At 37.4% G+C, this 27,368-nt stretch overlaps 1 protein-coding gene across 6 annotated transcripts in view; it reads right to left on the bottom strand.

The window, feature by feature from the left end:
- Positions 1-1,243: 1,243 nt before the first annotated feature.
- The window catches only part of BANK1 (B cell scaffold protein with ankyrin repeats 1), a 330,740-nt gene continuing 304,615 nt past the window's right edge, over positions 1,244-27,368 (bottom strand). For 5 of the 6 annotated variants that reach the window (XM_060095040.1, XM_060094993.1, XM_060095003.1 and 2 more), the window contains exons 12-17: positions 16,962-17,140; positions 12,784-12,847; positions 5,168-5,197; positions 3,484-3,539; positions 2,184-2,248; positions 1,244-1,920 (exon numbers count right to left, since the gene is read on the bottom strand). In XM_060095040.1, the coding sequence (XP_059951023.1) occupies positions 2,189-2,248; positions 3,484-3,539; positions 5,168-5,197; positions 12,784-12,847; positions 16,962-17,140 (389 nt within the window). In that variant the 3' untranslated portion in view covers positions 1,244-1,920; positions 2,184-2,188. The remainder of the gene's footprint in view (positions 1,921-2,183; positions 2,249-3,483; positions 3,540-5,167; positions 5,198-12,783; positions 12,848-16,961; positions 17,141-27,368) is intronic. The other variant, XM_060095029.1, reaches the window with a different exon arrangement.

The raw sequence follows: 27,368 nt of genomic DNA, 5'->3' as shown, positions 1-27,368 counted from the left end.
CCGCAATGGGAGAGGCCACAACAGTGAGAGGCCTGCGTACCGCCAAAAAAAAAAAAAAAATTGATAGACGGTATTCTGTATGTTAAGAATAAAGCCCAGAGATTAAAAAATATTGCTTCCTTCTGGATATTCTTATCTGGGATCATTCCTAAATTTGGATTACCCTTCCTCCACTTTTGCATTTCTCTACTTTTCATCTCTTCCTTCAATGCAACAGGCACGATGTGAACTTCTCTGATCCCCCAACTCCAAACCTCTCTAACTGTCTTCTATGCTCTGGACAAGCCTAGTAAGTCAAGGAGAGGAGGGACCATGGTTCAGTAGTCATAGGGAGGTCCTCAGTTATTTTTGGTTTCTTTTCCTCCCTTTCTTTGTGATGACAAAGTAATAAGATTTCAAGGACCAGAGTATCTAGGGAAAGAGACTATTAAAGGGGCTTTTTGCCATGGTTTTATTCTAAACTAGCCCAGTTCAGAAGGATAGAACTTAGAGGTGCTGACTTTAGATTTCTTTCCATGTTAAAAAACTGAATAACATTCATGCTTTATCTCCCACTTCCACCCTGAATTGGGTCTCAGGTAAGAAATGATCTAATTGCTTTGTAATTAGAAAAGTTGACATTTTATCTGTTACTGGATTCCACGTTTTTAATAAGAATAAAGTTGACAGTGGAATGGTAGGCACCAGTCCCAGGCCTATATGGAAATTCTTACTTTAGAGATAATAGACACATTTGAATTTTATAGACGAAGAAAATTATACAAAAGCAGTTGGTTTTCCTATTGCTTTTCATGACTCTTTGGGTGGGACAATCCAAAGAAATGGGGGCTCAGTATGTGGAAGGGCATTCCATTTCTTGAAAGCTTAGATGTGAAACTATGGACCAAATTTCCAAATATCATAATCAAGAAGCACCTTCCATTAGGGATTGATCAAACTACTATGCTATTTTTTAAAACTTGAGCTTAAGAGTGTTAGTGGTCATGAGAAACTTATGGGCAATGTTTTGCAGAATCACTTAAAATATATATCCCTATAAATCACTGTTTAGAAGCTAGAAAAAAATCATTTGTGTGTTTACTTTATGGGCCCTACACAGTGAAATTAAAAAATATTTGGTAGACTTCTCTCTGTAAACTGGTAAGCAGAAGAATTTAGTGGTTAATTCTCATACATTTATTTTGAAAAGTCAGACATAGCTTTAAACATTTATTTAATTTGCAGCAACTGTGGGTAGAAATCATAGAATGATAAAACCGCATTCTATTCTAAGCTCATAAATTGCTTCTAAGAAATGGGGTGATGAAATTATAAGCCTTTTAATAGAGAATATAGGTTGTGGAAATGTATATTAATTTGAGACACAGAAAGTTAAAAAAATAATGTTCTCAAGGTTATATGCAAACAGGCTCTAAAAAAAGGAAGGTTGTTGCAAACATGATGTGACAATAATAATTAGAGCTCTGAATGTGAGAAATTCAGAAAATAGACCACCCACTGGAAAAGCAAATATGTACAAAACAAATCTGTATTTTTTATGCTTATTCTAAGTGTAGCGGGGAGTAAACAATTAAGGTTAGCCCATTAGGCCCAGTAGCTTTGCTACAGAGCATTTAACTTCTCTGCTCTTGTTTTTCTTTAATTTTAAAAATGGGAAATGGCTGCTTCAGTGGCAAAGTGCATTGTAAAAGGCAAGAATTTTCAAAGAATGCAATTGCTCTACAGTATTCAATTTTAATGTTGCTATACTCATCTGAAGCAGGTATAATGCCAATAAATTGTGGCAATAACAAATTCTGAAATTCAAAAGCTTGCTTCTGCTTTCATAGTATAGATTTGTCCTGAAGACAGCAGGCAATCCAATGCAAGCTTGCTTCACCCAGAAGGTGTCTGCATATTCTTGAGTTTTATTATAATAACCTGAAAATAAGATCACAGGAAATGTATTAGTGAAAAATAGATCATCTGAAATTGATTACCTAGCATAAAATCACCCCTATAATAAATCTTTCTAAAGAACAATCACCTTTACCTTGAAAAATACACATGTTTATCCTTTCAGGAGAAGACAATGAAATATTTAAGGTATTCTGTTTGCTAGACAAATGATTCCTTCAAGTTCCTAATAAGCCTGCTTTAGGTTTTGTAAAAAAAATATAGCTGGTATATAGCTGATATTTTACCTTGTTTAGTGATCTTTCCTGCAACAGAAACCAAATTCCTTTTCAACTTGGAGTCGAGCAGGAAGCTAAGGAAAAAAAAAAATAGAGTTAGCCTTTCTCCATTTTAAGTCTGAACAAAGAAATATGATAAAATCAGAGTTGCCTTTCACAGTCACAGAAAAACGGCTTTGTAGAGGCAACTGGCAAGACAGTCCTCCATCTTTAAAGGAAGGAGTCATTGTAAAGCTCAACTACATCAAAGTCCTTCAGTTCAAATTTTATTTTCTTTTTGAGGGAGAATAGCCTAAGCATTTGGGAATTTGTATTCTTTTCCTCTTATCCAAAATCTTGCTCTCAAGATCGTCCTCCAGATCTTGTAGAATAATCTTTGTTTAACAAAGATATTTTCATAAACTCCTGGGCTAGGTGGTACCTCACAATTCTGCTACAGTCAAATGAGTCTCATGAGTCTGTGTGCTGTAGACCCGTTAGGTCCATTATGTGCTGTAGACCCATTAGGTCTATAGCTCATTGGTGGGCCACAGATTGATCCAGAAACACAAATACTTCAAGCAGTTCTTAAGGGTGAATGACTTCTATAATTACGTATGATTTATTTGGAGCATAAGAGAGCTTAAGGGGTTATTAAAATTTGGTAAACTAAAATGGGTTTGTTATGGGCCTTAATTCTGGATTTTAGCAAGAAATCCAGCTGCCAGATGACCCTGGGTAACAGTGCAAATGTCCTACATCACATACGTAGATAGTTGGAATAGCATGATTTTTATGAAGAAAAATTTGTGGACAGGACATCAGTGGTGTTGTCTTGAACTGGTCTTGGCTTTCCATCGCTGCTGTCTTTCCTTAGTGTTATTTCTGGCTTCTTGTTAGCAGTTTACTTGAGGTTAACTTTACAACGTGAAGTAATGCATATTTATATGAACAATATTTTGGCATTACATTTTTTCTTAACACTAGACTTTAAGGATTGTATAAATCGTGGTTCAAATAGGCTCATCATGTTCCTTTTGCTGAAGAAGATGTGTTTATAACTCCTCTAAGATTTATTTGGTCTGTTGAATTCATCCACACTTTGGCCTGGGTGCCTTTTTCCTTTGGGTTCTTTCTTTGCTTTTTTTCAGAACAGTTAATTTCTTTAAATTATTGCTCATGGATTTTGCACACAAATGTTTATGTGACCTATTTAGTTCACATTTGTTGGAATGTTTCAAAGCATCGTCAGCATAGAAGGCTTTCATATTCTTTCTCAGCAAAGAATTCTTTTTTGCATTTTATAAAAATGAAGATATATACAACCCACCTTATTGCCAAAGGGTATGTTATACGACACATTTTCATTGTGGGCATTTTCATTACCTAGAAATACAGACTCTTGTTACTGTCTCTTCACTTGTTCACACATTTAATAATTCCTTTATTCAGCACTTAAAAAATATATATGCAAAGAATAGGATATGGGCAAAGAAAAAAATATTAAAGAGATCAAAAAGGGCATATTTAAATAGCACCCTTGACAAGTATGTATTAATTTCTCCTACACATAGGGATTGGCTAGAATAGGATACCCAAGGAGTTGCTTCAGCTCAGAAACAATCCAACATCTTCGAATAACAAGCTCCACTTGATTATGCCTTTTTCTTCTTTTTCTCTTCCCCATTTACCAGAATCAGGCAATTGCAAAGCACACTTTTTTTTTTTTTAAGTAAAAGTTTGTTTCTACTGCTCCACCTTGGCCCATGCTACTTCCTGCTTTTCTCACAGGTTTCTCACTTTCCATACCAGCCACGTGCCTCTCCATTCCTGCAGTCAGCCCTGTGCTTCAAGGCTGCAGGCAGTGCTTGGAGCTCATGGGACAGCCCCCAGCTGGCCTGCAGCTCCCCTCTACCCTCCCTACCTTCTGCACCCATCCTCCCCCATCACACTGAAGGGAACCCCTCCAGCTATTGCGTGCCATTCCAATTTCATTTGTCCTATCAACATCTCCCACTTATCAAGCGGTTAGCTCCATTTACACAAATCATCATGTTTTTATAGTAATCTCCACGATATAATTCTTTTTTTTTTCGGTATGCGGGCCTCTCACTGTTGTGGCCTCTCCCGTTGCGGAGCACAGGCTCCGGACGCGCAGGTTCAGCAGCCATGGCTCACGGGCCCAGCCGCTCCGCGGCATGTGGGATCCTCCCAGACCGGGGCACAAACCCGTGTCCCCTGCATCGGCAGGCGGACTCTCAATCACTGCGCCACCAGGGAAGCCCTTTTTTTTTTTTTTTAATATCTTTATTGGAGTATAATTGCTTTACATTGGTGTGTTAGTTTCTGCTTTATAACAAAGTGAATCAGTTATACATATACATATATCCCCATATCCCCTCCCTCTTGCGTCTCCCTCCCTCCCTCCCTATCCCACCCCTCTAGGTGGACACAAATCACGGAGCTGATAGACTTCTTATCTGCATTTTACAAATGAGGGAACTGGGGCTTAAAGAGTTTAAGCCGGGCCTCCCTGGTGGCGCAGTGGTTGAGAGTCCGCCTGCCGATGCAGGGGATACGGGTTCGTGCCCCGGTCCGGAAGGATCCCATATGCCGCGGAGCGGCTGGGCCCGTGAGCCATGGCCGCTGAGCCTGCGCATCCGGAGCCTGTGCTCCGCAACGGGAGAGGCCACAGCAGTGAGAGGCCCGCGTACCACAAAAAAAAAAAAAAAAAAAAAAAAAGAGTTTAAGCCAAAGGCCACAGCTAGTAAGTCGTGAAGAGCCAGGTCAGAGTTCAAAGCAGGTGCTTCTTTTACTATATCACAACGCCTCTAGCATTGCTATTCTAGAATCTTCTCATTTATTTTGGATATCAAATGGTTTTGCTTACAAATATAAAATCTCTGTGAGTTTTTACAGTGACCAGCTTAATCACATTAGGTTTACATTAATATAAAAGTTGGTTTACTATGAGCTTTGTTTTAGTCCTAAATCCTTCTATAAACACCACTTACCATTTGGATGGTGCACAATGGTGAGCTTATCTACAAGACAAAAAAAGCATATTCTACTGAGTTTTGCTCAATATTTATCTTAAGGTTGCTTCTTCTTATTGTTTGACTACTTTTGTCCTTGAAGTGACTATGTAGTTTCACAACGTGATTTAAAAAATACTAACCTCCAGCCACTAAGTGTGAAACTATGTCTTTTTAAATTTTTGTCTTTTTTCCTTCTGACACTTGCCCCACATTATTATGATTTTAGATATATTTGACACTTAATAAAAGCTTCCTACTCTGCTTTCTTTTGTTGTTGATGAATTCTTTTTTTAAAAAAATAGATCTTTATTGGAGTATAATTGCTTCACAATACTGTGTTAGTTTCTGTTGTACAAAAAAGTGAATCAGCTATATGCATATGTATATCTGCATATCCCCTCCCTCTTGAGCCTCCCTCCCACCCTCCCTATCCCACCTCTCTAGGTCGTCGCAAAGCATCGAACTGATCTCCCTGTGCTATACAGCAGCTTCCCACTAGCCATCCATTTTACATTTAGTAGTATACATATGTCAATGCTATTCCTACTCTGCTTTGATATTCTTTTAGCCTGAGCTATTCAAGTATTTTTAAAAATTAACCTTATTCAGAACTACTTACATACAGTACAAGTCACACATTTTTAAGTGTATAGGTTGATGACTCTTGACAAATCTATACAGCATATACCCATCATCCCCATTAGCACAGAGAACATTTCATCACCACAGAAAACTCCCTTGTGCCCCCTTACCTCAATTCTCACCCACCATTACCCCTGATGGCCCCTGAGCTGATTTCTATCTCTATAGATTTGTTTTATCTAGAAGTCCAGATAAATGGGATCTTACAGCAGGTATTCTTCTACGTCTGGTATCTTTCACCCAGCATATTATCTGTGAGATGCATTCTGGTTGTGTGTGTGATAGTAGGTATCCCTTTTTACTGCTGAGTAGTATTCCATTGTGTGAATATATCACAATATAATTACCTAATCTTTTGGACATTTGGATTGTTTCCACTTTGGCTATTATGAATGAAACTGCTATGAACTTTCATGAACATGTTTTTGAATGAACATATTTTCCATCTTTTCTTTCTCTTGAATAGCTAGGTTATCTATCGATAGTAAGTGAATATTTAATATTTGTAAAGTCGTCACAACACTTTACACTCCCATCAGCAATGCATGCAGTGCATGTCCAGTTCTTCCACATTCTAATTGCTTAACTTTGACAATATTAAACAAATTTAGCTATATTTGTTGTGTATTGGTACCTCAGTGTAATTCAATTTACTTTTTCCTGATGATTAATGATGTTGAGCATGTTTTCACATGCTTACTAGCTATTTTTCTTTTTGTGAACTAAGATCTAGGTACTAGATGTGCTCACTGTTGCTGGGCTGTCATTGTTTCTAGGTGCTCTCAGCAGACAGAGCTAAGGAAATATATATACAACTGTATTTCTATATTTATGTGTAACATGTATATTGGGTTGGCCAAAACATTCATTCAGGTTTTTCCATATGATCTTATGGAAAAACCTGAACAAACATCTTGGCCAACCCAATATTAACAACCATGAGTTGTTGTGCTTTTACCTCCAATTCCAATCCAATACTACAAGGTTCATTCTGGGCCTCCTTCTTTCCTTAGTTGTAACTCCTTTCTCTGACAATAGGAAACCTGGCTCTCGTTATCAATAGTGAATTTATTTGTTTACTCAATGCTAGAATATACATAAAGTAGTTTTGAAATTGCTAAACTATACCCCTGTGGAGAAATAAGACCTACTAACTGGAGTATAGAATACAATTTTTTTAAAATTAATTTATTTATTTTTGCTGTATTGGGTCTTCGTCTGTGTGCAAGGGCTTTCTCCGGTTGTGGCAAGTGGGGGCCACTCTTCATCACGGTGCGCGGGCCTCTCACCATCGCGGCCTCTCTTGTTGTGGAGCACAGGCTCCAGACGCGCAGGCTCAGTAGTTGTGGCTCACGGGCCCAGTTGCTCCGTGGCATGTGGGATCTTCCCAGACCAGGGCTCGAACCTGTGTCCCCTGCATTAGCAGGCAGATTCTCAACCGCTGTGCCACCAGGGAAGCCCAGAATACAATTTTTATGTACTTTTTTTTTTCTTTTAATTTTAGTCTTAGAATATGCTGTTTTCTAAATTTATTTGTTTTTTTTTCTATCCCCCTTTAGTGTGGATATGTTATTTATTTGTAATACTGCGAGGTTCGTTTTCTTCTGCTTATATATTCCATCTTGTCCTCTTCTCAGTCCCCATCCTAGTTTGTTGAGTATGTAAAACATTAACAAAGTTCTAAGTCAGACTACAAAGAGATTTACTCACAGAAGTGTAGGGTTTTTCTTTTCTTTCCCCTTTGGAGTCAGGTCTGGTAAGTTTTATTTTTAATTAATTTGCCCTTTTTGTCTGAGTTGTTTAATGTATTGGCAAAAACTTAATTATATCTCCTTAGAATCTTTTTAATGTCTGTAGGATCTGTTGTGATAGCCTCATTTTAACTCCTGATATAGGACTCTTGTTTTCTCTTTTGTGCATGATCATTTTTGCCATGGGCTTATCAATTTCATTAACATTTTAAAATAATTTTTGGTTTTGTTAATTTTCTCTATTATTTCTGTTTCATTGATTTTTGATCTTATTATTATTTTTTCCTCTCAGCTCTTTTTGGATTTAGTTGCTTTTCATTTTCTAGTTTCCTAAGGTGGAACCTTAGATCATTGATCTTAAATTTTTCATCTTTTCTATTTTCACATTTATAGCCATATATTTCCCTGTAAGTACTGTTTTGGTTGCATTCCACAATTTTGTAGTGTTGTGTTTTCATTATCATTCAGGTTGAAATATTTCCTTGTGATTTCTTATTTGACCCCATGGATTACTTTGAAATGTTGTATTTAATTCTTAACTATTTTGAGAGATTTTTTTTCTAATTTCTTAATTAAATTCTAATTTATTTCTGTTTTGGTAAGAGATAAAAGATTTCAAAAGACTGAAATCTTTCAGAGAACATACTCTGAAGATTTCAATCTTTTTAAATTTATTGAAAATTTTCGATAGTCCAGTATGTGTTCTGTCTTGCTGAACTTTCCATGTACACCTTAAACAAACATGTATTCCGAACTTTTTTTGATGCCCTGTTCTATAAAGTTAATTAGGTCAAGTTTGTTGACAGTGTTGTTTAGATCTTCTATATTGTTACTGATTTTTTTTCTATTTCTTCTATCAATTACTAAGAAATAGGTGAAAACATCTCTGAGTACTATCAAATTTTGCTTCATGAGTTTTGAGAAAACTCATAAATACATACACAGTTTAAGGTACACAAAATATTTAGGATTTTTGTATCTTCCTAGTGAACTGCCCTTTTGTCAGTTTGTAATATCCTCTTTTGTCTCTTGTAATACTCTTTGTATTGAAATTCATCTTGTCTTGTATTGATATAGCTATGCCAGCTTTCTTATGCTTACTATTGGCATGGTAGATCTTTTACCATCTTTACTTTTAACCTATCTGTGTCTTATATTTAAAGTGCATGGCCTTTAGATAGCACAAAGTTGGGTATTACTTTTTTATCAGGCTGGAAAATGTCCACCTTCTAAATGATACTTTTAATCTATTTACATTTAACACAATTATTGATATGACTCAGTTTAATACTAACACCTTGTTCTTGGTTATTTACTAATCCATTTTGTTTATGTTTTTGCTACTTTCCTGCTTTACTTTTTGGCGAATCAAATAGCTTTTCAGTGTTACATTTTATTTCCTCTATTAGTTTCTTTTTCTACCTGTCTATCTATCTATCTATCTATCTACTTTATAACTAAGATACATACCATTAACTTACAGTCTATTAAGAGACAATAGTGTACTTCTTCATGCTTCATGTCTTACACTTGACACTTCATCTTTCTTACCTTCATCTTTCCTCTTCTTTATAACTGATTTTTTTTTTTTTTTTTTTTTTTGCGGTATGCGGGCCTCTCACTGTTGTGGCCTCCCCCGCTGCGGAGCACAGGCTCCGGACGCGCAGGCTCCGGACGCGCAGGCTCAGCGGCCATGGCTCACGGGCCCAGCCGCTCCGCGGCACATGGGATCCTCCCAGACCGGGGCACGAACCCGTATCCCCTGCATCGGCAGGCGGACTCTCAACCACTTGCGCCACCAGGGAGGCCCCTATAACTGATTCTTTATATTCCATACTTGGAACTACATGTTACAAAAATTTTGCAACCGTATAATTCCACTTATCTGCACCCTCTGTATCTGCATAATTGTTTTCACATCTTTTCCTTCTTCATATGCTATAAACCTTAATTTAAGTGTTACTATTTTGCTTTAAACAGTTGTTTTTGAAATAATTTATGAGAAAAAAGAAAACATAATATTTTATTTCTATCTGCTTTGTAAAATTTTCAGTGTTCTTTATTCCTTAGTGTGGATCTGAGTTTTTGTTTGTTAATAACCCCTTCAATAACCCCTTCACCTTGTATGAAATTCTTTAGCATTTCTTACATTGCAGTTTTGCTGTCTATGAATTCTCTGATTTCGATTATCTGAAAATGTCTCTATTTCAACAAATTTTTGAAGGTTATTTTCCCTGGATATACAATTCTAAGTGGTCATTTGTTTTTCTTTTAGCACTTTAGAGATATTACTGCACTGTCTTTAGTCCTCCATGTTTCTGATAAGCAATTAGTGAATATGGAATATGCTTATACTTTTCCCTCTATATGTAAAGTGTCTTTTTTCTCTGGCTGCTTTCAAGAATTTCTCTTTATCTTGACTTGAAGTAGTCTGACTACAAGTTGCCCAGATGTAGTTTTCTTAACAGTTATGCTAATTGGAATTTTTTGAAGTTCTTGGAACAGTATGGAGGTAGTTTACATTAAATTTGGAAAGTATTTGACCGCTATTTCTTGTAAAATGTTTTGGCCCAAACTCATTCTTTTTTCCTCTGGAATTCTGATTACATGTATGCTAGAGTGTCTTATATTGTACTACATGTCTCTTAGGCTCCATTCATTTTTAAAGTCTTTTTATCTCCCTGTTCATCATATTGGATAATTTCTGTTGATCTGTCTTCAAGTTCATTAACTCTTACTTTTGCTATATCCAACCTGCTGATAAGCTCTTCTGATAAATTTTTCATTTTCTTATTGTAATTTTAATTTCTACAAATTTCCATTTGGTTCTTTTATATATCTTCAATTTTCCTGCTGAGATTTCATATTTATATACTCCTTAAAACCATACTTTTTGTTAATTTATATATGTTCATAATTTAAAGTTTTGTCTGCTAAGGTCAACAACAGGATTATCTCAGGTTCAGTTTTTATTGATGGCTTTCTTTTCTATTAATTACATTTTCCTTTTTTTTTATACCTCTTCTTTTATTAAAAAAAAGCCCTGAACACTGGACTTTAAAGATAATCTGCTGTATATTCTGGATTCTGTAATATTCCTTCGATGAGTATAGGTTCTTGTTTTAGCAGGCAGTTTGATTACTGGCATGAACTTGTGGTAAGCTTGGTTTTCTGCTCTTTTCAGTGTCGACCTATAGTTAGCCCAAGGTGTTTTCTAAGGCTCTCAGTAGGACTAAGCCTACAAACTCTGTCTTCTGTGGGGCTCCTGTAGGGGCTTGGTTTGAGGCTTTGCTGGGGCATGTCTAGAGTAGGTCTTACTCTAAGTCATAGTCCTTACTCATTATACTTCTTGGGTGTCACAGCAGGATGCCAGGTGTTTTAACAAAGTGTTAAGGAGACCTTTCCGCTCTGGCAGGGCAGAACTCAAACATCCCCGGTTTGGCTTTTTCCTGGCTCTGCTCAATCTCCAGTGTCTCTGTTCTGCCTTCAAAGTGCTGAAAGCAGTTATCTTGTATGCCTTGAGTGGTCTCGCCCTGCACATGTACAGCTCATCTCTCAGCCACAGACGTTTGGAGTCCCTCACTCCCTCTGCGGTTACCTCTCTACGCAGCTACCTCCTCTTCAGTGACCCACCATACACATCCCAGCAGCTCTGGCTGCCCTGAATTCTGATCTTTGCACCCCTCAGTTTGACAGGACTGCTTGCTTGCTTTGCACGCACAGATTGTAGCCAGAAAATCAGTCTCCTGGGCAATCATGAGAGATAGCTCATACATTTTGTTTTTCTCTGAGATTACAGTCTTAGGCTGCCTATTGTCTACTCCCTGAAATCAGCTGCCTCATTTTTCTGCCCAGTATTTGTATTCTTACAGTGGGAGGATCTGTCTGGTACTACTAATGCCATTTTGGCTGGAAGGGGAACTAGTTAATTCTTAATGATTAGGAGTATTAACTTTGGATTCCAATAGACGTGGGTTGTAGTCTCTAATCTGTGTGTTTAGGGGCTTCTTAGTTTCTCAGATTCTCCATTTCCTTATTTATAAATTGGGACTAATGCCTATCTCAAAGGGTTGTTAATAAGATAATATTAAGTGTATAGCAGATAGCTAATAAATATCAGCTACTACTACTGCTTAATGTTTCTTAGTAAAATTATTTATATTGTTTGTAATTTTATACATTGTTAAAATTTTACTCTTATTCCGCATTACAGTGGAGGTCTGTAGAACTCAGTTATTTGTAAATTAGTCTTGTGTTTATGACTTTAATTATTTTAGAAAGTATATTTCTGTTTTAGAAAACATTTCTAAGAGAGCTTAAAGAATTCTCTATGGAAAAGTAGATAACAACCCAATAATGTAAAAAAGAAAGCGAATTTTAACATGGTGAATTTCAGCATGAAGTACTAGCTAAAGGCTATGCAATATTATTGAAAATGGAAGAGATGGAAGCTTTCAAGCTTTGCTAGTGGTTGTTCGTGTTTAATTATTTGTGCAGGGGTAGGGACTTGGGGACAGTGATCAGAGAGTGACAAGGTAATTTATTTTCAGTTTTGGAATGTGTTGTTTATCTTTGGAGAAGATTTACCGTCTTAATAATGTTTGGTTTGTGTTACCATTCAAATGAATGCTTTTTCCCCCTGGGAGCGACTGTTAATTATTAGCAAGGAGAATCTGCGTTGCAAAGAAGCATGATAGCTTCAGGACAAGGCAACACGAAATTTATAATTTAAAATGATCCACATGTGGACAGTTGTGAGAATTGACTATATTGAGAATATTCTACCTTATTTAAAAAAAGTGTGACTCCTTAATAATTTAATACCCTACATAATGACTCATACACACACACACACACACACAAAAACAAAAAAACACCAAACAACTGGAGCAGAATTATCTTATTTGCAACTTACATAGAAATCAAAGGAAAGGAAGTAACTAGCATTTATTGAAGGTCCATTATGGGCCAGAGAAGGTGAAAAGTATTTTATCTGTTAACTTGGACAACCACTTCCAGATATATGTATAATCATTCCTGTTTCACAGACAAGGACCCTGAATACCAAGGATTAAGACACTGTCCAGTTTAAGCAGCTGGGAAGTGACAGAGTATAGATTTGAGCTCTGGCCTGTTTGACTCCACCGTCCTTGCATTTTCCACTCTATTATTTTTGAATAGCAGGCAAATTTTACTTACTGTAGACATTTTCTTCTTCTGGCCTTTTCCCAATAATGCAATCTCGTAGTTGGCGTAGTTTTTCCTTAATGAGGGAACAACCAGGAAACAGAAGTCAAGATTCACAAATTTGTCATGGATTAAGATGAAAACTTTAACTACTATCACCAGTACCACCACTACTACTTAGTGTTAATTTGGTACTCACCGTCCTTGATACTTTACATGTATTATTTTACTTAATCCTCACAACTTCATGAAGTGGATATAAAATGTCATCATCATCTCATATTACAGCTATGGAAACTGAGCTACAGAGACGTTAAGCAACTTTCCCAAATCACACAGTTATAAGTGGTAGAATCAGAGTAGAAACCCAGAGCCCAATTCTTTTGGGAGCTGTTTTCCCAGTCGAACACCTGAGGCATCTACATTGGCTATTCGGTGTCCAAAAGCAGGAGGCCCACACAGTGATGGTCTGCTGCTGTCTGAGCCCATCTCCAGCCTCTGTAGGGTACATGCCTTACTAGAAATTCCTTCTAAGAGCCAGGGACATGGTAGCAAATGATACACAAACTGGGTTCCCTTCTTAACTCACCTGTGACCTTTCTTTGCTTTCCAAATATTCTACATTGAACATCTGTTAACTATTTAACTGAAAGGTAAAGCAAGCTAACATTCAAAAAAATTTGCTTTTAGAAGAGAACCTAGAGTAGCACTTTTCCTAAGGGTTGCCCCTGAAGCTTAGAAACCACTTTTCCTAGAGTTGTTTTCACTGCCTTAAAGGTCCCTTCCTATAAGTGGAGCAAGGGACTCACTGATTGTGAGCAGGAGTGAGGAGAGCTAAAGGCAAGGTTTTCTCAGCCATCTCACCTTTGACTCCAGGGATTCTACATGGTCTTCATTATCCTAGAAACTCTTCTACTCTTAACCCTGTATTTGTGCCACTTTTTCTCCTATTTTCCTAGGATAATAACTCCGTCAAGAATAATATAACTTCACAGCTACCTCTGAGAGATTCATCCTCAGGATACAAATGAACATTTTTGTAAACTACAAGAGTAATATTGAAAAGTATATGGGGATGAGTGTGTGTTGGGAAAACAGGGAGAACATTCATTTTTTGTTGTTCTGACTTTTGTTCAGGCCCTTATGTTAAGGACTGACTAAAAAAACAGAGAAAAAGCTCTCTGACATGGGTCTTAGCAATGATGTTTTGAATATGACTGAAAAAGCACAAGCACCAAAAGCAAAAATAAACAACTGGGGCTCATCAGACTAAAAAGCTTCTGCATGGCAAAAGAGACAATCAACAAAATGAAAAGGCACACTATGGACTGAGGGAAAATATCTGCAAATCATGTATCTGAGAAGGAGTTAATATCCAAAATATATAAAGAATGCACACAACTCAGTAGCAAAAAATCCCATATAATCTGATTAAAAAATGGGCAGAGGAACTGAATAGACATCTCTCAAAGAAGACATAAAAATGGCCAACAGATACATGAAAAAATTCTCAACATCACTAATCATCAGGGAAATGCAAATCAAAGCCACAATAGGATCTTACCTCAGAACTGTTAGAATGATTATCATCAAAAAGGACACGAGGTAAGAGATAAGGTTATGGAGAAAAGGGAAGCCTTGTGCAGTGTTGGTGGAAATGTAAATTGGTACAGCCATTATGGAAATCAGTATGGAGGTTCCTCAAAACATTAAAATTAGTACCACCATATGAGTCAGCAATCCTACTTCTGGGTATTTATCCAAAGGAAATGAAATCAGGATTTCAAAGAAATAGCTGCATTTCCATGTTCACTGCAATAGCCAAGATATGGAAACCATATAAGTGTCTATCAACAGATGAATGGATAAAGAAGATGTGTTATATATGTACACACACACACACACACACACACAGGAATATTATTCAGCAAGGAGAAAGAAGGAAATCCTACCATTTGAGGCAACATGGATGGACCTTGAGGGCATTATGTTAAGTGAAATAAGTCATATAGAGAAAGACAAATACTGTGTGATCTCACATATGTGAACCCTAAAAAACCCAAATTCATAGAAACAGAGTTGAATGATGGTTATGAGGGGCTGAGGAGTGGATGAAATGGGGAGGGAGATGTTGATGTTGGTCAAAGGGTACCAACTTCCAGTTATAAAATAAAAAGGCTCTGGGGATCTAATGTACAGCAGGATGATTATATTTAACAGTACTGTATTATATATATATTATAGTTAGCAACTTGAAAGTTGCTAAGAGAGTTAGCATTATATGTTCTCGTCACACAAAAATGGTAATTTTGTGACATGATGGAGGTGTTAGCTAATGCTATGGTGGTCATCATTTTGCGATATATCGCATCAACCCGTTATACACTTTAAATTTAGACAAAGTCAATGATATCTCAATAAATTTGGGAAAGAAATGGAAAAGAACTGACTGATTCCTCCCACAGTCCTCAGTCAGGGTCACAAACTTTGGACTCTAATGGAAAGTAATCTCAGTGTTTGTCCTTGCATTTACAGGTTAAAGTGTTTTGTTTTGTTTTGTTTTGCTTACTGTATTCATGATCCCATTATCCCTATATATTAGATAAGCCACATTGGTCTCAGAGTAGTTGAGTATAGACCACCTTAAATTCTTTCTAAAACAGTATTGAATATAAATACACAAATAACATATAAACAACCAAGGGTTTAATAAAGCAACTAGTGAAACCCTTACCAAGAAAGTATTTAGGTTGGATCACTTTAAATTGTAAATTTTATTACTGAAGGGTCTAAGAAGGATGAGGTACAACTGACTTAACAAAACGTATATAACTTATTCTCCAGCATTGCTAGGAAAGTGACTTGTAGGTCTGCACTTAGGCACATTTTACCCATTTTGGCCTAAGAAGGATGCCTGATGGTGATGGCAGTGGTGTGGATTGAAAGCAATACTGTAGTTCTGACCATGAACAACGATCCGTTACAGAACTCTACAATCAGCATTCTTAGCATCTGTTTGGCAAAAGAACTGCCCTTGCTTAACGCTGCAAAATCTTGACCAGGTCCAGTCACCTAACCACAACAAGAGCTATCCATAGAGACAGGTGATTTCTGACAAGGCTTGTGATCTCAGATGCATTGGAAAAGTCCCTTGCCTAAACTATATCCTGTCTATATGCCACATTGCTTGAATCACCATTGTAATTCATTTCCCTGTCATTTAAAAATGTTTGCTTAAGCATTGTTTTTAAATAAAAATGATCCTTGGGAAAGGTAGCATATTATGCTATTAATGATTATTTATACTTAGGCCTAATGTAGCTAATGAAATGTGTTTAATCAAACAGCTGCCTGAGAACTGGCTTTTAAGGTACTGGGGTTTTATATGATGAGAAGAAAAAAACTGGTAAAATATTTTGGGAGTGGGAAGGCTTGATGGATAGCTAGAATATGGTCCTGATACTCCTCACTGAGGAATGTCATGGGGTGTATATTATATTACACAGGGTATATTTTGTTTTCATTTTTCTCTTAGAACCACCTACTGCAGTCCCCTCTCAGGATGTAAATTATGTTTAAAGAAGACAAGCTTATCTGAAGTTAATACTCTTGGCATAATTTCTCTGTTAATCCTGACTGATATATATATTCATATATATGCAAATCCTGATATATATATTTATGTATGTATATATTTATATACATGCAAATCCTGATATATATGTATATATATATTTATTTTTCCAAAGGTTAAGGAGAAGATAAAACTTATTAAATTTTACTTAGGACTACTGTCTCATATGATTTCAATCATTTTCTTGTTCCCTTTAAGTCTGGTCTACATAATACATTCTTCAGAATTCTGAGCATGTTAGTGTAAAGATGCTTCACCTTAATTTCAGCAATGAGATTCATAAAACATGCACTGTACTAAGGACAGCCTTATAAGTTGATTAGGTATTAGCTCTGATATACATGGTCTCAGCATTGAGTTCATCGATGGTTTGTAAACATGAAATCTGGGTATTGTCGAACTTCTAACTGATAGTTTAAAACCTCTTTTTTGTGTGTGGCTAGTTAAAAACAAAAGAACAGTTACCTGTATTTCTTGTTAAGAGAAAGAGGCTTACAAAGATGCTGAAGATCTGCACCTGAGGGAATGCTCCAGAAGGGACTGGGGTCTGTATTACCTGCTGAATTATTTCCAGGCCAGTCTTTCCCATCTGCCAGTGTTTAAATTTCTCCAGGGCTTCGTCCACAGAGAGTTTCCCATTCTTGACTTTCTCTTGCAGGAGGATGAGTTCCTCCTGCCCAGCTGCAAGGCAGCCCCTTGTGGTGGAAAAGGCTTGACTCTCCATCCGAGATCTGTCTACAATATGAGGGAAGGGTGTTTTAAATGAGAAGTCTGCATATGACAACTGGAAAAAAAAAAGCACTCAAAAATAAGCAGTTTGAGTTTCTTGTTCTAGCTAGTCTATAAGCAGTTACAGAATAAATCAGTACAAATTTTTTAATGAGTTTCTTTCTAAGGATGGTCATGCCTCAGACCTAGTGTTATGGATGAAAAGAATATGTCTCATCACTGAAAAACATAAAGGGATGAGGAGAGAAAGAACAGCAAAAGTTCTGCACTAGGCTGGTGATGGGCAGTGCCAACTTCATGTTCTTTTGTGAGGATTACTTTTTTTTTTTTTAATTTATTTATGGCTGTGTTGGGTCTTCGTTTCTGTGCGAGGGCTTTCTCCAGTTGTGGCAAGCGGGGGCCACTCTTCATCGCGGTGCGCGGGCCTCTCACTATTGCGGCCTCTCTTGTTGCGGAGCACAGGCTCAGACGCGCAGGCTCAGTAGTTGTGGCTCACGGGCCCAGGTGGTCCGTGGCATGCGGGATCTTCCCAGACCAGGGCTCGAACCTGTGTCCCCTGCATTGGCAGGTGGATTCTCAACCACTGCGCCACCAGGGAAGCCCTGTGAGGATTACTTTTAATTAGGTCCACAAAATACTTAGCATAGGGCCTGCTGCATAGCAAGCTAAATAAGAAAGAGCTAACACTATCATTACTAATAAATATTTATGGAAGAAACACAATCTCTCCAGCTTTGGGAAGAAAGATCTCAACCAACATCCAAATGTCACAAGAGGTGCAGGATCATTTGAGAATTTATTCCTGAAAGATTAAAATAAATAATTGCTGGTCCTTTTGTAGTGACCTGCTTCCTTTTCAAAAGAGTTTATTTTGGAACATGCTATGTTCCAAAATTTGCTCGGCACAATGAGAACATTCGATGGTCTGATGTCTCTTGTGTGGCTGCTAATGCCACACCAGACACTGGCCTGAGGAACAGTGACAGCAAATTGCAGACCGCGGGTGAGTCAGTGTTCTGATGGTGCTTAAAGACATAAATGAAGCTGTATGCTTTCAGGGACTCTGTGTACTCTCCAGGCTACCCCAATCTCTGTTACTCCCTGTAAGTCTCTGGACGACTTCACACTTGTACTGCCTGCCTGGCTGCAGAACTCATTTGAGTTCTCATTTACATATTTCTCCTAAGTCCAACATACTTATTGCATTATCTCAGCAGGGACTGGATGACTCAGCAGCAGCACAGGTCGTATGCACTATCAAATCCAAATATGCCCAGAGTCTAGAAGGAGAGGAGAGGTAGTCCCGCCAAGCTGTAGGCAAGCTGGTAGTAAATTGGGCATTTCGCTGGAGAAATTGCTCATTACTGGGAACTCTTTTTCAAGAAAGAAGTAGATCAATTAGACTGTATCTAGACCTGATTGATGGGGTTTGTGAAATGGGGAGGGCATTCGAATTCTATAGTCATAAAGATTCACTGATAGGATTGGTTAGTCTGGAAATGAGAAGTTCAAGTGCTTGATAGCAGTTTTTAGTATTTGATGAGAACCTGAGCCTTGGGGCAGTCTTGGAATGACCTCTCGTGTCCCTTTCAGTTTTGAGATTCCAGCAGTGAATCTTGGAACAGGGGCACAGAGACAGTTCTTTTTTTTTGTAAAGGTTCACATGCACATAAAACTGCTCCATGGCCAATCATTCTGATTCCCACGGGGGCTTTCTTGGCTTGTCTTTTCACTTCAGAAGTCCTATTCCCCCAGAATTAACAAGATGTCAACAGATTCTATACTCTAAATCTTTTCCTTCAGGGATGACAGAACATGAAATCCCAGGAGAATTGGAGAAGCGAAAGTCAGCCAGAGGGCTCAGTGGTTCAGCAGCCAAAAGCACAGGTAACAACTGAGATCCTGCTTCTTACACCACTTGCTTTTTATAGGTCCCCACAATCCAGTTCAATTCGTAAGATGCTGTTTGCAGTAGAATTCCATGTGCCATTCCTGCCAGAGTGTGGAGGCTTAGCATCGTCATTTAACAGCTATGCCATTTCACTAGCACCTCACTTCTGCCGTCCCTTTGCCTAAGTGTGAATCCATTTTTATCGCAAATACCCATGCAGCTGGATTTTCTGCTTTTATAGAAGTTATCTCAAGCCAAGCCTTCCCAGAAAATGGTACCAACTTCAGTTTTGCTATATGTGCACGTTTAGCTGAATTAAAAAAAAACATTGAATTCTTTTAATAATATTCATTTCAATTATCCCTTCATATTTCACATTTTAGCTACGAAAATATAAGTAGGATGACTTTTTGGGGGGAGGCAGGATTCAGTTTTGTGTGGTTGTGCAGAGACAACAAAAGAACAAAATTCAGGGCTTCCCTGGTGGCGCAGTGGTTGAGAGTCCACCTGCCGATGCAGGGGACACGGGTTCGTGCCCTGGTCCGGGAGGATCCCACAGGCCGCGGAGCGGCTGGACCCGTGAGCCATGGCCGCTGAGCCTGCGCGTCCGGAGCCTGTGCTCCGCAATGGGAGAGGCCACAACAGTGAGAGGCCCGCATACCAAAAAAAAAAAAAAAAAAAAAAAAAAAGAACAAAATTCAGGAGTGGCAGAAGTTGTAGGCAGATTGAGTCCCTGAAGTGAGTTGTTTACAACTAGACTAATTTTACATACATCTGCTTTTTCTTTTTTTTTTTCCCCCACACTAAAAACATTAAAACCAATTGTCTTGATAAATTACTATTAGGCATGACAAGCTGCAAAGAAAAATGATTAGGGCTTTTACCTCCTTTCTTCCTAAGGGCAGACTAATCAAGCCAAAACATGCAACCTATAATTTTTGGAAGGCTGTGCAAAATTTCTTTATTGCATTTAGATGACTATTTTATGGGGGGTGGAAGGGTTTTTCCTTGCTCCTCAAATTTGGATTTATTATTAGTTTATTTTCATAAGAGTTAGTATGAGTTTAACATAATTTTCATTGAAAAGCATTTGTCAGACTGCTATTTGCCCACACGGCAGACTTGTTTTCTTATCGTAGAAGCTTCAAGACAAACTACAGTTTCTAAAGTTTTAGTTCCTTTCAGATCAATTCTTCTTTACAAGATTTTCCATTTGATCAAGTTTTGGTCAAATTAACATCAAGCAACCCATCTGGTGGACATATGAATCTAGAGGTTAGGTAAGAAAGCAAACTGAGCTTTTCATAAAAGTTCTTTCTACTACCAAGTGACTGGCTAGGAGAGCATTTTTCCTGAAAAACTGAAAGTCAACAACTTGATTGGCCAACACCAAAGAACTTAAAATGTGAAATATTTACTTAGTAAATATTAGGTAGTCATTGAAGTAATAATAATTTAGAAGACCAAGTGCAACAGAGAGCGGGCTTATTATACAAGGACAAGTACAAAAGCAGGATGCAAAACTGTATATATAGTAAAATTTTAACCATAAAAATGTTGTGCAGGGCTTCCCTGGTGGCGCAGTGGTTGAGAGTCCGCCTGCCGATGCAGGGGACACGGGTTCGTGCCCCGATCCCGGAGGATCCCACATGCCGCGGAGCGGCTGGGCCCGCGAGCCATGGCCGCGGAGCCTGTGTGTCCGGAGCCTGTGCTCCGCAACGGGAGAGGCCACAGCAGTGAGAGGCCCGCATACAGCAAAAAAAAAAAAAATGTTGTGCATATAATAAAGCAAGCAGGGACAGTTTTAAAGATGATACAGGTCGTTCTATTGTGATGGTATCAGAAGTGATTACCTTTTTCTAATTTCCAACTTTCTGAAATACTATATTGCTTTTACAATAAGAAATTTCTCCCACTTCGCGAATAGGTTTCTCCATGGAATACACCCTTCCAAGCTATGCCAGATATACTATACCATGCCATACCATACTGTACTATCTTACCGAATTATTCTGTGAGCAACTGGAACAAACTTGAAAGTAACAGGACTTAAAAAAAATCAGTGACCAAGGTTTAAATCTGAAGTTACTTTTTTGTTCCGTATCTAGGAAATTGGCAGCAAGTAAGCTCAGGGTCACATGAGCAAATTAGGAGATACTTGTAGTGTTGATGTATTTGTAACTTCCAAGCAAAGTGTCCACATCTCCTTAACCTACAGCTGCTATTGACGGGTTCTCTCCTTGACTAAACTTTAGTCAGGCTCCTGAGTCCTTTTCCTAACTAGGGCTCACCTTTCGTACTTCTATGTCTGTCTTTGCATTGCTCAGTTTTCATAAGAATCCTGCTGTTGATTTAGCCAAAATTCCCCACCCTTGATATCTGATCACCTTCAATATCTGTTTGGGTTCTTTTATCTTCCATCATCCCCCAGATGTGATCTGATCACTTGGCCTGCCTGGAGTAAGAATCCTGTTCAGTCAGTTTAGGGAGAATCTCTCTCGCCCCTGATGTTCTTAGTAATTTCCCATCCACTTCTCACCCCTCCCACACACTCTGCTCCTGAGTTATAAATTCGCATTCTTCCTTGTGGCATTCAGAGTTGAGGCTACTCTCTCCCATACTGTAAAATCCCGTAGCAGCAATCCCTATATTGTTGTATATAATCCCCTGAATAAAGTTGGCCTTACTGTTTGACAAGTGGCAGAATAATTTTTTCATTAACAATATATTCTTTGCCATTTCACTTTAATTGTACATTCAGAAGGTGAGTCCCCACGCCCTGCCCCACCACCATTTAGAAAACACAGCCGTACTAAAAAAGAAAATGACTATCACTCACTACTACACTCAGAAATGTGGAGTATTAACATTTTGATGTTTCTCCTTTTTAAGTGTACATTGCTTTCTTTTCTTCTCTTTCTTTTTCTGAACAAGGTTTATACTGGTATGTTTCCAGCTCTTTTCTCTTATTCCTATAGTTTAAGAATGTTTCCATGCCATTAAATATTCTTTGAAACATGAGTCTTAGTGGCTGTATTATATTCTGAAATTTGTATATTCAATAACGTATTTAACCATTTTCCTGTTGGCTATTTTTTTGTTGTTTCCAGTTTTTCCCACAGTTATGTATTATTGGTGCTTAAAAGCCTTTAACATAAATCATTGGCTGTATTGCTATTTATTTTCTTAGGATAGACTCCTGAAAGTCTAATTTTTGAGTATGTACACTTTTAAAGCTGCTGATACTTAGTGATCAACTCCTTTCCTGGAAGTGTGTTGTTAAGTACCTCTCACCAGTTGGATAAGGGAATGACCGATTTGATGCACTTTTGATAATATTTTGCATTATTCAAGTTAAAAAAAAAAAGCACAAAAACTTTTAGTAATTTTATAACCTAAACCATTCTTTCACTGTTAAGTGATTCTTATGCCAATGTAATGCTAAATACTGTAGCTTTAAGCACTGCATAAGTACTAGACCTTAATACACATGGCAAGTGGTGCTGACTTAATCTCTTTATTTTCCTAAATAGTTGAGTTTGAAATAACTCAGTGACAAAACTTGTCCTGGGTTACCTTTTGAGTTAAAACTTAATACAAATATTCCTTAGTTATTGGTCTAGTAGTATTTAAAAAATTCCTTTCATCACCTGACATAATTTTTTTAATAAGCTGACTTTGTTTTATTAACACACTCTATTATTTAGAGTAGTTTTAGGTTCATAGTCAAACTGAGTAGCAGGTACAGAGATCTCCTGTATACCTCCAGTCCCACATATGAGTAGCCGCCCCCATTATCAACACCGCTCACCAGAGGGGTACATTTGTTACAGCTGATGAACTTACATTGACACATTATCACCTGACATAATTTTGTTAATTAGTATTTTTCTTTGAAAAGTCACATATATATATATTTTAAAATTTTATTGGAGTATAGTTGATTTACAATGTTGTGTTAGTTTCAGGTATACAGCTGAGTGATTCATTTGTACATATACATAAATTCATTCTTTTTTGGATTCTCTTCTCATATAGGTTATCACAGAATACTGAGTAAAGTTCCCTGTGCTATACAGTAGGTCCTTGTTGGTTATCAATCATATATATTAGTGTGTGTATGTTAATCTTAAGCTCCTGATTTATCCCTCCCCCACCACGTTTCCCCTTAAGTGGGACCATGTTTGTTTTTAATATCTGTAAGTCTGTTTCTGTTTTGTAAATAAGTTCATTTTTATCTTTTTTAAAATTAGATTCCATGTATGAGTGATATCATGATATTTGTCTTTCTCTGTCTGACTTACTTCATTTAGTATGATAACCTCTATGTCCATCTGTGTTGCTGCAAATGGTGTTATTTCATTCTTTTTTTATAGCTGAGTAATATTCCATTGTATATATGTACCACAGCTTCCTTATCCATTCCACTGTTGATGGTCATTTAGGTTGCTTCCATACCTTGGCTATTGTAAATAGTGCTGCAATGAATATTGGGGTACATGTATCTTTTCAATCTATGGTTTTCTCCGGATATATTCCCAGGAGTGGGATTGCTGGGTCTTATGGTAGTTCTATTTTTAGTTTTTTAAGGAACCTCCGTACTGTTCTCCATAGTAGCTGCACCAATTTACATTCCCACCAACAGTGTAGGAGGGTTCTCTTTTCTCCACACCCTCTCCAGCATTTATTATTTGTAGACTTTTTGATGAGAAAATCATGTATTTTTATACACAAGGAAATCAAACAATTCCTCTGATTCTATATACTAACATCTTCTCATGACTGGTTTTCTTACTGGTGTATTCTCTTAGTTAGATTTGTCAGAGCATTTGCTAATTTATTCTTTTTAAAAATAAGCTTTCAGATTTAGTTAAAATTTCCTGTGTTTTCACATCTGTGAGTTTTAAAAATTCTACCATTAATTTTTAACTTTTACTAGATTTATTACATTGGTTTTATTCCACAATTTTTTTTACTAGTATCTAGTTCCTTTGTTTTCCTTTTCTTGTTTAATAACTAAAGATGTACAGCTATGATGTTGCCTCTGTTTATAGTTTGCTTGCTAAGCATTAAACTGTGTTTTAATTTTGTTTGCCTTCACAGGTTTTTAAGAATTTCTTCAGGTGTTTTTCATTTCTGTTATTAATTCTTTAAAAAGTATACTGAGATCTAGAAGTGGGTTGAATAGGTCATATTTTTATTGAGTTTTTAAAAAATCAGCAGATTATCAGTTAAGGGTTTTGAAAAGTGTACAGTCTATTAAGTACAAACTTAACATTATCTTAATTTTTTATATACCCTATTTTATTGTTTTTGCATTTTTACTGTTTTAACAAAGGTTCAAGTATTTTTTTTTTTTTTATTTTACAAATTTAATCAGTTATACATATACATATGTTCCCATATCCCCTCCCTTTTGCGTCTCCCTCCCACCCTCCCTATCCCACCCCTCCAGGCGGTCACAAAGAACCGGGATGATCTCCCTGTGCTATGCGGCTGCTTCCCACTAGCTATCTACCTTACATTTGGTAGTGTATATATGTCCATGCCGCTCTTTCACTTTGTCACAGCTTACCCTTCCCCCTCCCCATATCCTCAAGTCCATGCTCTAGTAGGTCTGTGTCTTTATTCCTGTCTTACCCCTATGTTCTTGATGACATTTTTTTCTTAAATTCCATATATATGTGTCAGCATACAGTATTTGTCTTTCTCTTTCTGACTTACTTCACTCTGTATGACAGACTCTAGGTCCATCCACCTCATTACAAATAGCTCAATTTCATTTCTTTTTATGGCTGAGTAATATTCCATTGTATATATGTGCCACATCTTCTTTATCCATTCATCCGATGATGGACACTTAGGTTGTTTCCATCTCCGGGCTATTGTAAATAGGGCTGCTATGAACATTTTGGTACATGTCTCTTTTTGAATTATGGTTTTCTCAGGGTATATGCCCAGTAGTGGGATTGCTGGGTCGTATGGTAGTTCTATTTGTAGTTTTTTAAGGAACCTCCATACTGTTCTCCATAGTGGCTGTACCAATTCACATTCCCACCAGCAGTGCAAGAGTGTTCCCTTTTTTCCACACCCTCTCCAGCATTTATTGTTTCTAGATTTTTTGATGATGGCCATTCTGACTGGTGTGAGATGATATCTCATTGTAGTTTTGATTTGCATTTCTCTAATGAGTAAAGATGTTGAGCATCCTTTCATGTGTTTGTTGGCTGTCTGTATATCTTCTGTGGAGAAATGTCTATTTAGGTCTTCTGCCCATTTTTGGATTGGGTTGTTTGTTTTTTTGCTATTGAGCTGCATGAGCTGCTTATAAATTTTGGAGATTAATCCTTTGTCAGTTGCTTCATTTGCAAATATTTTCTCCCATTCTGAGGGTTGTCTTTTGGTCTTGTTTATGGTTTCCTTTGCTGTGCAAAAGCTTTGAATTTTCATTAGGTCCCATGTGTTTATTTTTGTCTTTATTTCCATTTCTCTAGGAGGTGGGTCAAAAAGGATCTTGCTGTGATTTATGTCATAGAGTGTTCTGCCTATGTTTTCCTCTAGGAGTTTGATAGTGTCTGGCCTTACATTTAGGTCTTTAATCCATTTTGAGCTAATTTTTGTGTATGGTGTTAGGGAGTGATCTAATCTCATACTTTTACATGTCCCTGTCCAGTTTTCCCAGCACCACTTATTGAAGAGACTGTCCTTTCTCCACTGTACATTCCTGCCTCCTTTATCAAAGATAAGGTGACCATATGTCCATGGGTTTATCTCTGGGCTTTCTATCCTGTTCCATTGATCTATCTTTCTGTTTTTGTGCCAGTACCATACTGTCTTGATTACTGTAGCTTTGTAGTATAGTCTGAAGTCAGGGAGCCTGATTCCTCCAGCTCCATTTTTCGTTCTCAAGATTGCTTTGGCTATTCGGGGTCTTTTGTGTTTCCATACAAATTGTGAAATTTTTTGTTCTAGTTCTGTGAAAAATGCCAGTGGTAGTTTGATAGGTATTGCATTGAATCTGTAGATTGCTTTGGGTAGTAGAGTCATTTTCACAATGTTGATTCTTCCAATCCAAGAACATGGTACATCTCTCCATCTATTTGTATCATCTTTAATTTCTTTCATCAGTGTCTTATAATTTTCTGCATACAGGTCTTTTGTCTCCTTAGGTAGGTTTATTCCTAGATATTTTATTCTTTTTGTTGCAATGGTAAATGGGAGTGTTTCCTTGATTTCACTTTCAGATTTTTCATCATTAGTATATAGGAATGCCAGAGATTTCTGTGCATTAATTTTGTATCCTGCAACTTTACCAAATTCATTGATTAGCTCTAGTAGTTTTCTGGTAGCATCTTTAGGATTCTCTATGTATAGTATCATGTCATCTGCAAAGAGTGACAGCTTTACTTCTTCTTTTCCCATTTGGATTCCTTTTATTTCCTTTTCTTCTCTGATTGCTGTGGCTAAAACTTCCAAAACTATGTTGAATAAGAGTGGTGAGAGTGGGCAACCTTGTCTTGTTCCTGATCTTAGTGGAAATGGTTTCAGTTTTTCACCATTGAGGACGATGCTGGCTGTGGGTTTGTCATATATGGCCTTTATTATGTTGAGGAAAGTTCCCTCTATGCCTACTTTCTGCAGGGTTTTTATCATAAATGGGTGTTGAATTTTGTCAAAAGCTTTCTCTGCATCTATTGAGATGATCATATGGTTTTTCTCCTTCAACTTGTTAATATGGTGTATCACATTGATTGATTTGCGTATATTGAAGAATCCTTGCATTCCTGGAATAAACCCCACTTGATCATGGTGTATGATCCTTTTAATGTGCTGTTGGATTCTGTTTGCTAGTATTTTGTTGAGAATTTTTGCATCTATGTTCATCAGTGATATTGGCCTGTAGTTTTCTTTCTTTGTGACATCCTTGTCTGGTTTTGGTATCAAGGTGATGGTGGCCTCGTAGAATGAGTTTGGGAGTGTCCCTCCCTCTGCTATATTTTGGAAGAGTTTGAGAAGGATAGGTGTTAGCTCTTCTCTAAATGCTTGATAGAATTCGCCTGTGAAGCCATCTGGTCCTGGGCTTTTGTTTGTTGGAAGATTTTTAATCACAGTTTCAATTTCAGTGCTTGTGATTGGTCTATTCATATTTTCTATTTCTTCCTGATTCAGTCTTGGCAGGTTGTGCATTTCTAAGAATTTGTCCATTTCTTCCAGGTTGTCCATTTTATTGGCATAGAGTTGCTTATAGTAATCTCTCATGATCTTTTGTATTTCTGCAGTGTCAGTTGTTACTTCTCCTTTTTCATTTCTAATTCTATTGATTTGAGTCTTCTCCCTTTTTTT

This window comes from Mesoplodon densirostris, chromosome 1, assembly GCF_025265405.1.
Source record: "Mesoplodon densirostris isolate mMesDen1 chromosome 1, mMesDen1 primary haplotype, whole genome shotgun sequence".
Taxonomy (NCBI): domain Eukaryota; kingdom Metazoa; phylum Chordata; class Mammalia; order Artiodactyla; family Ziphiidae; genus Mesoplodon; species Mesoplodon densirostris.
The sequence above is the reverse complement of the archived record's forward strand: the minus strand, read 5'-3'. Positions and strand labels throughout refer to the sequence as shown.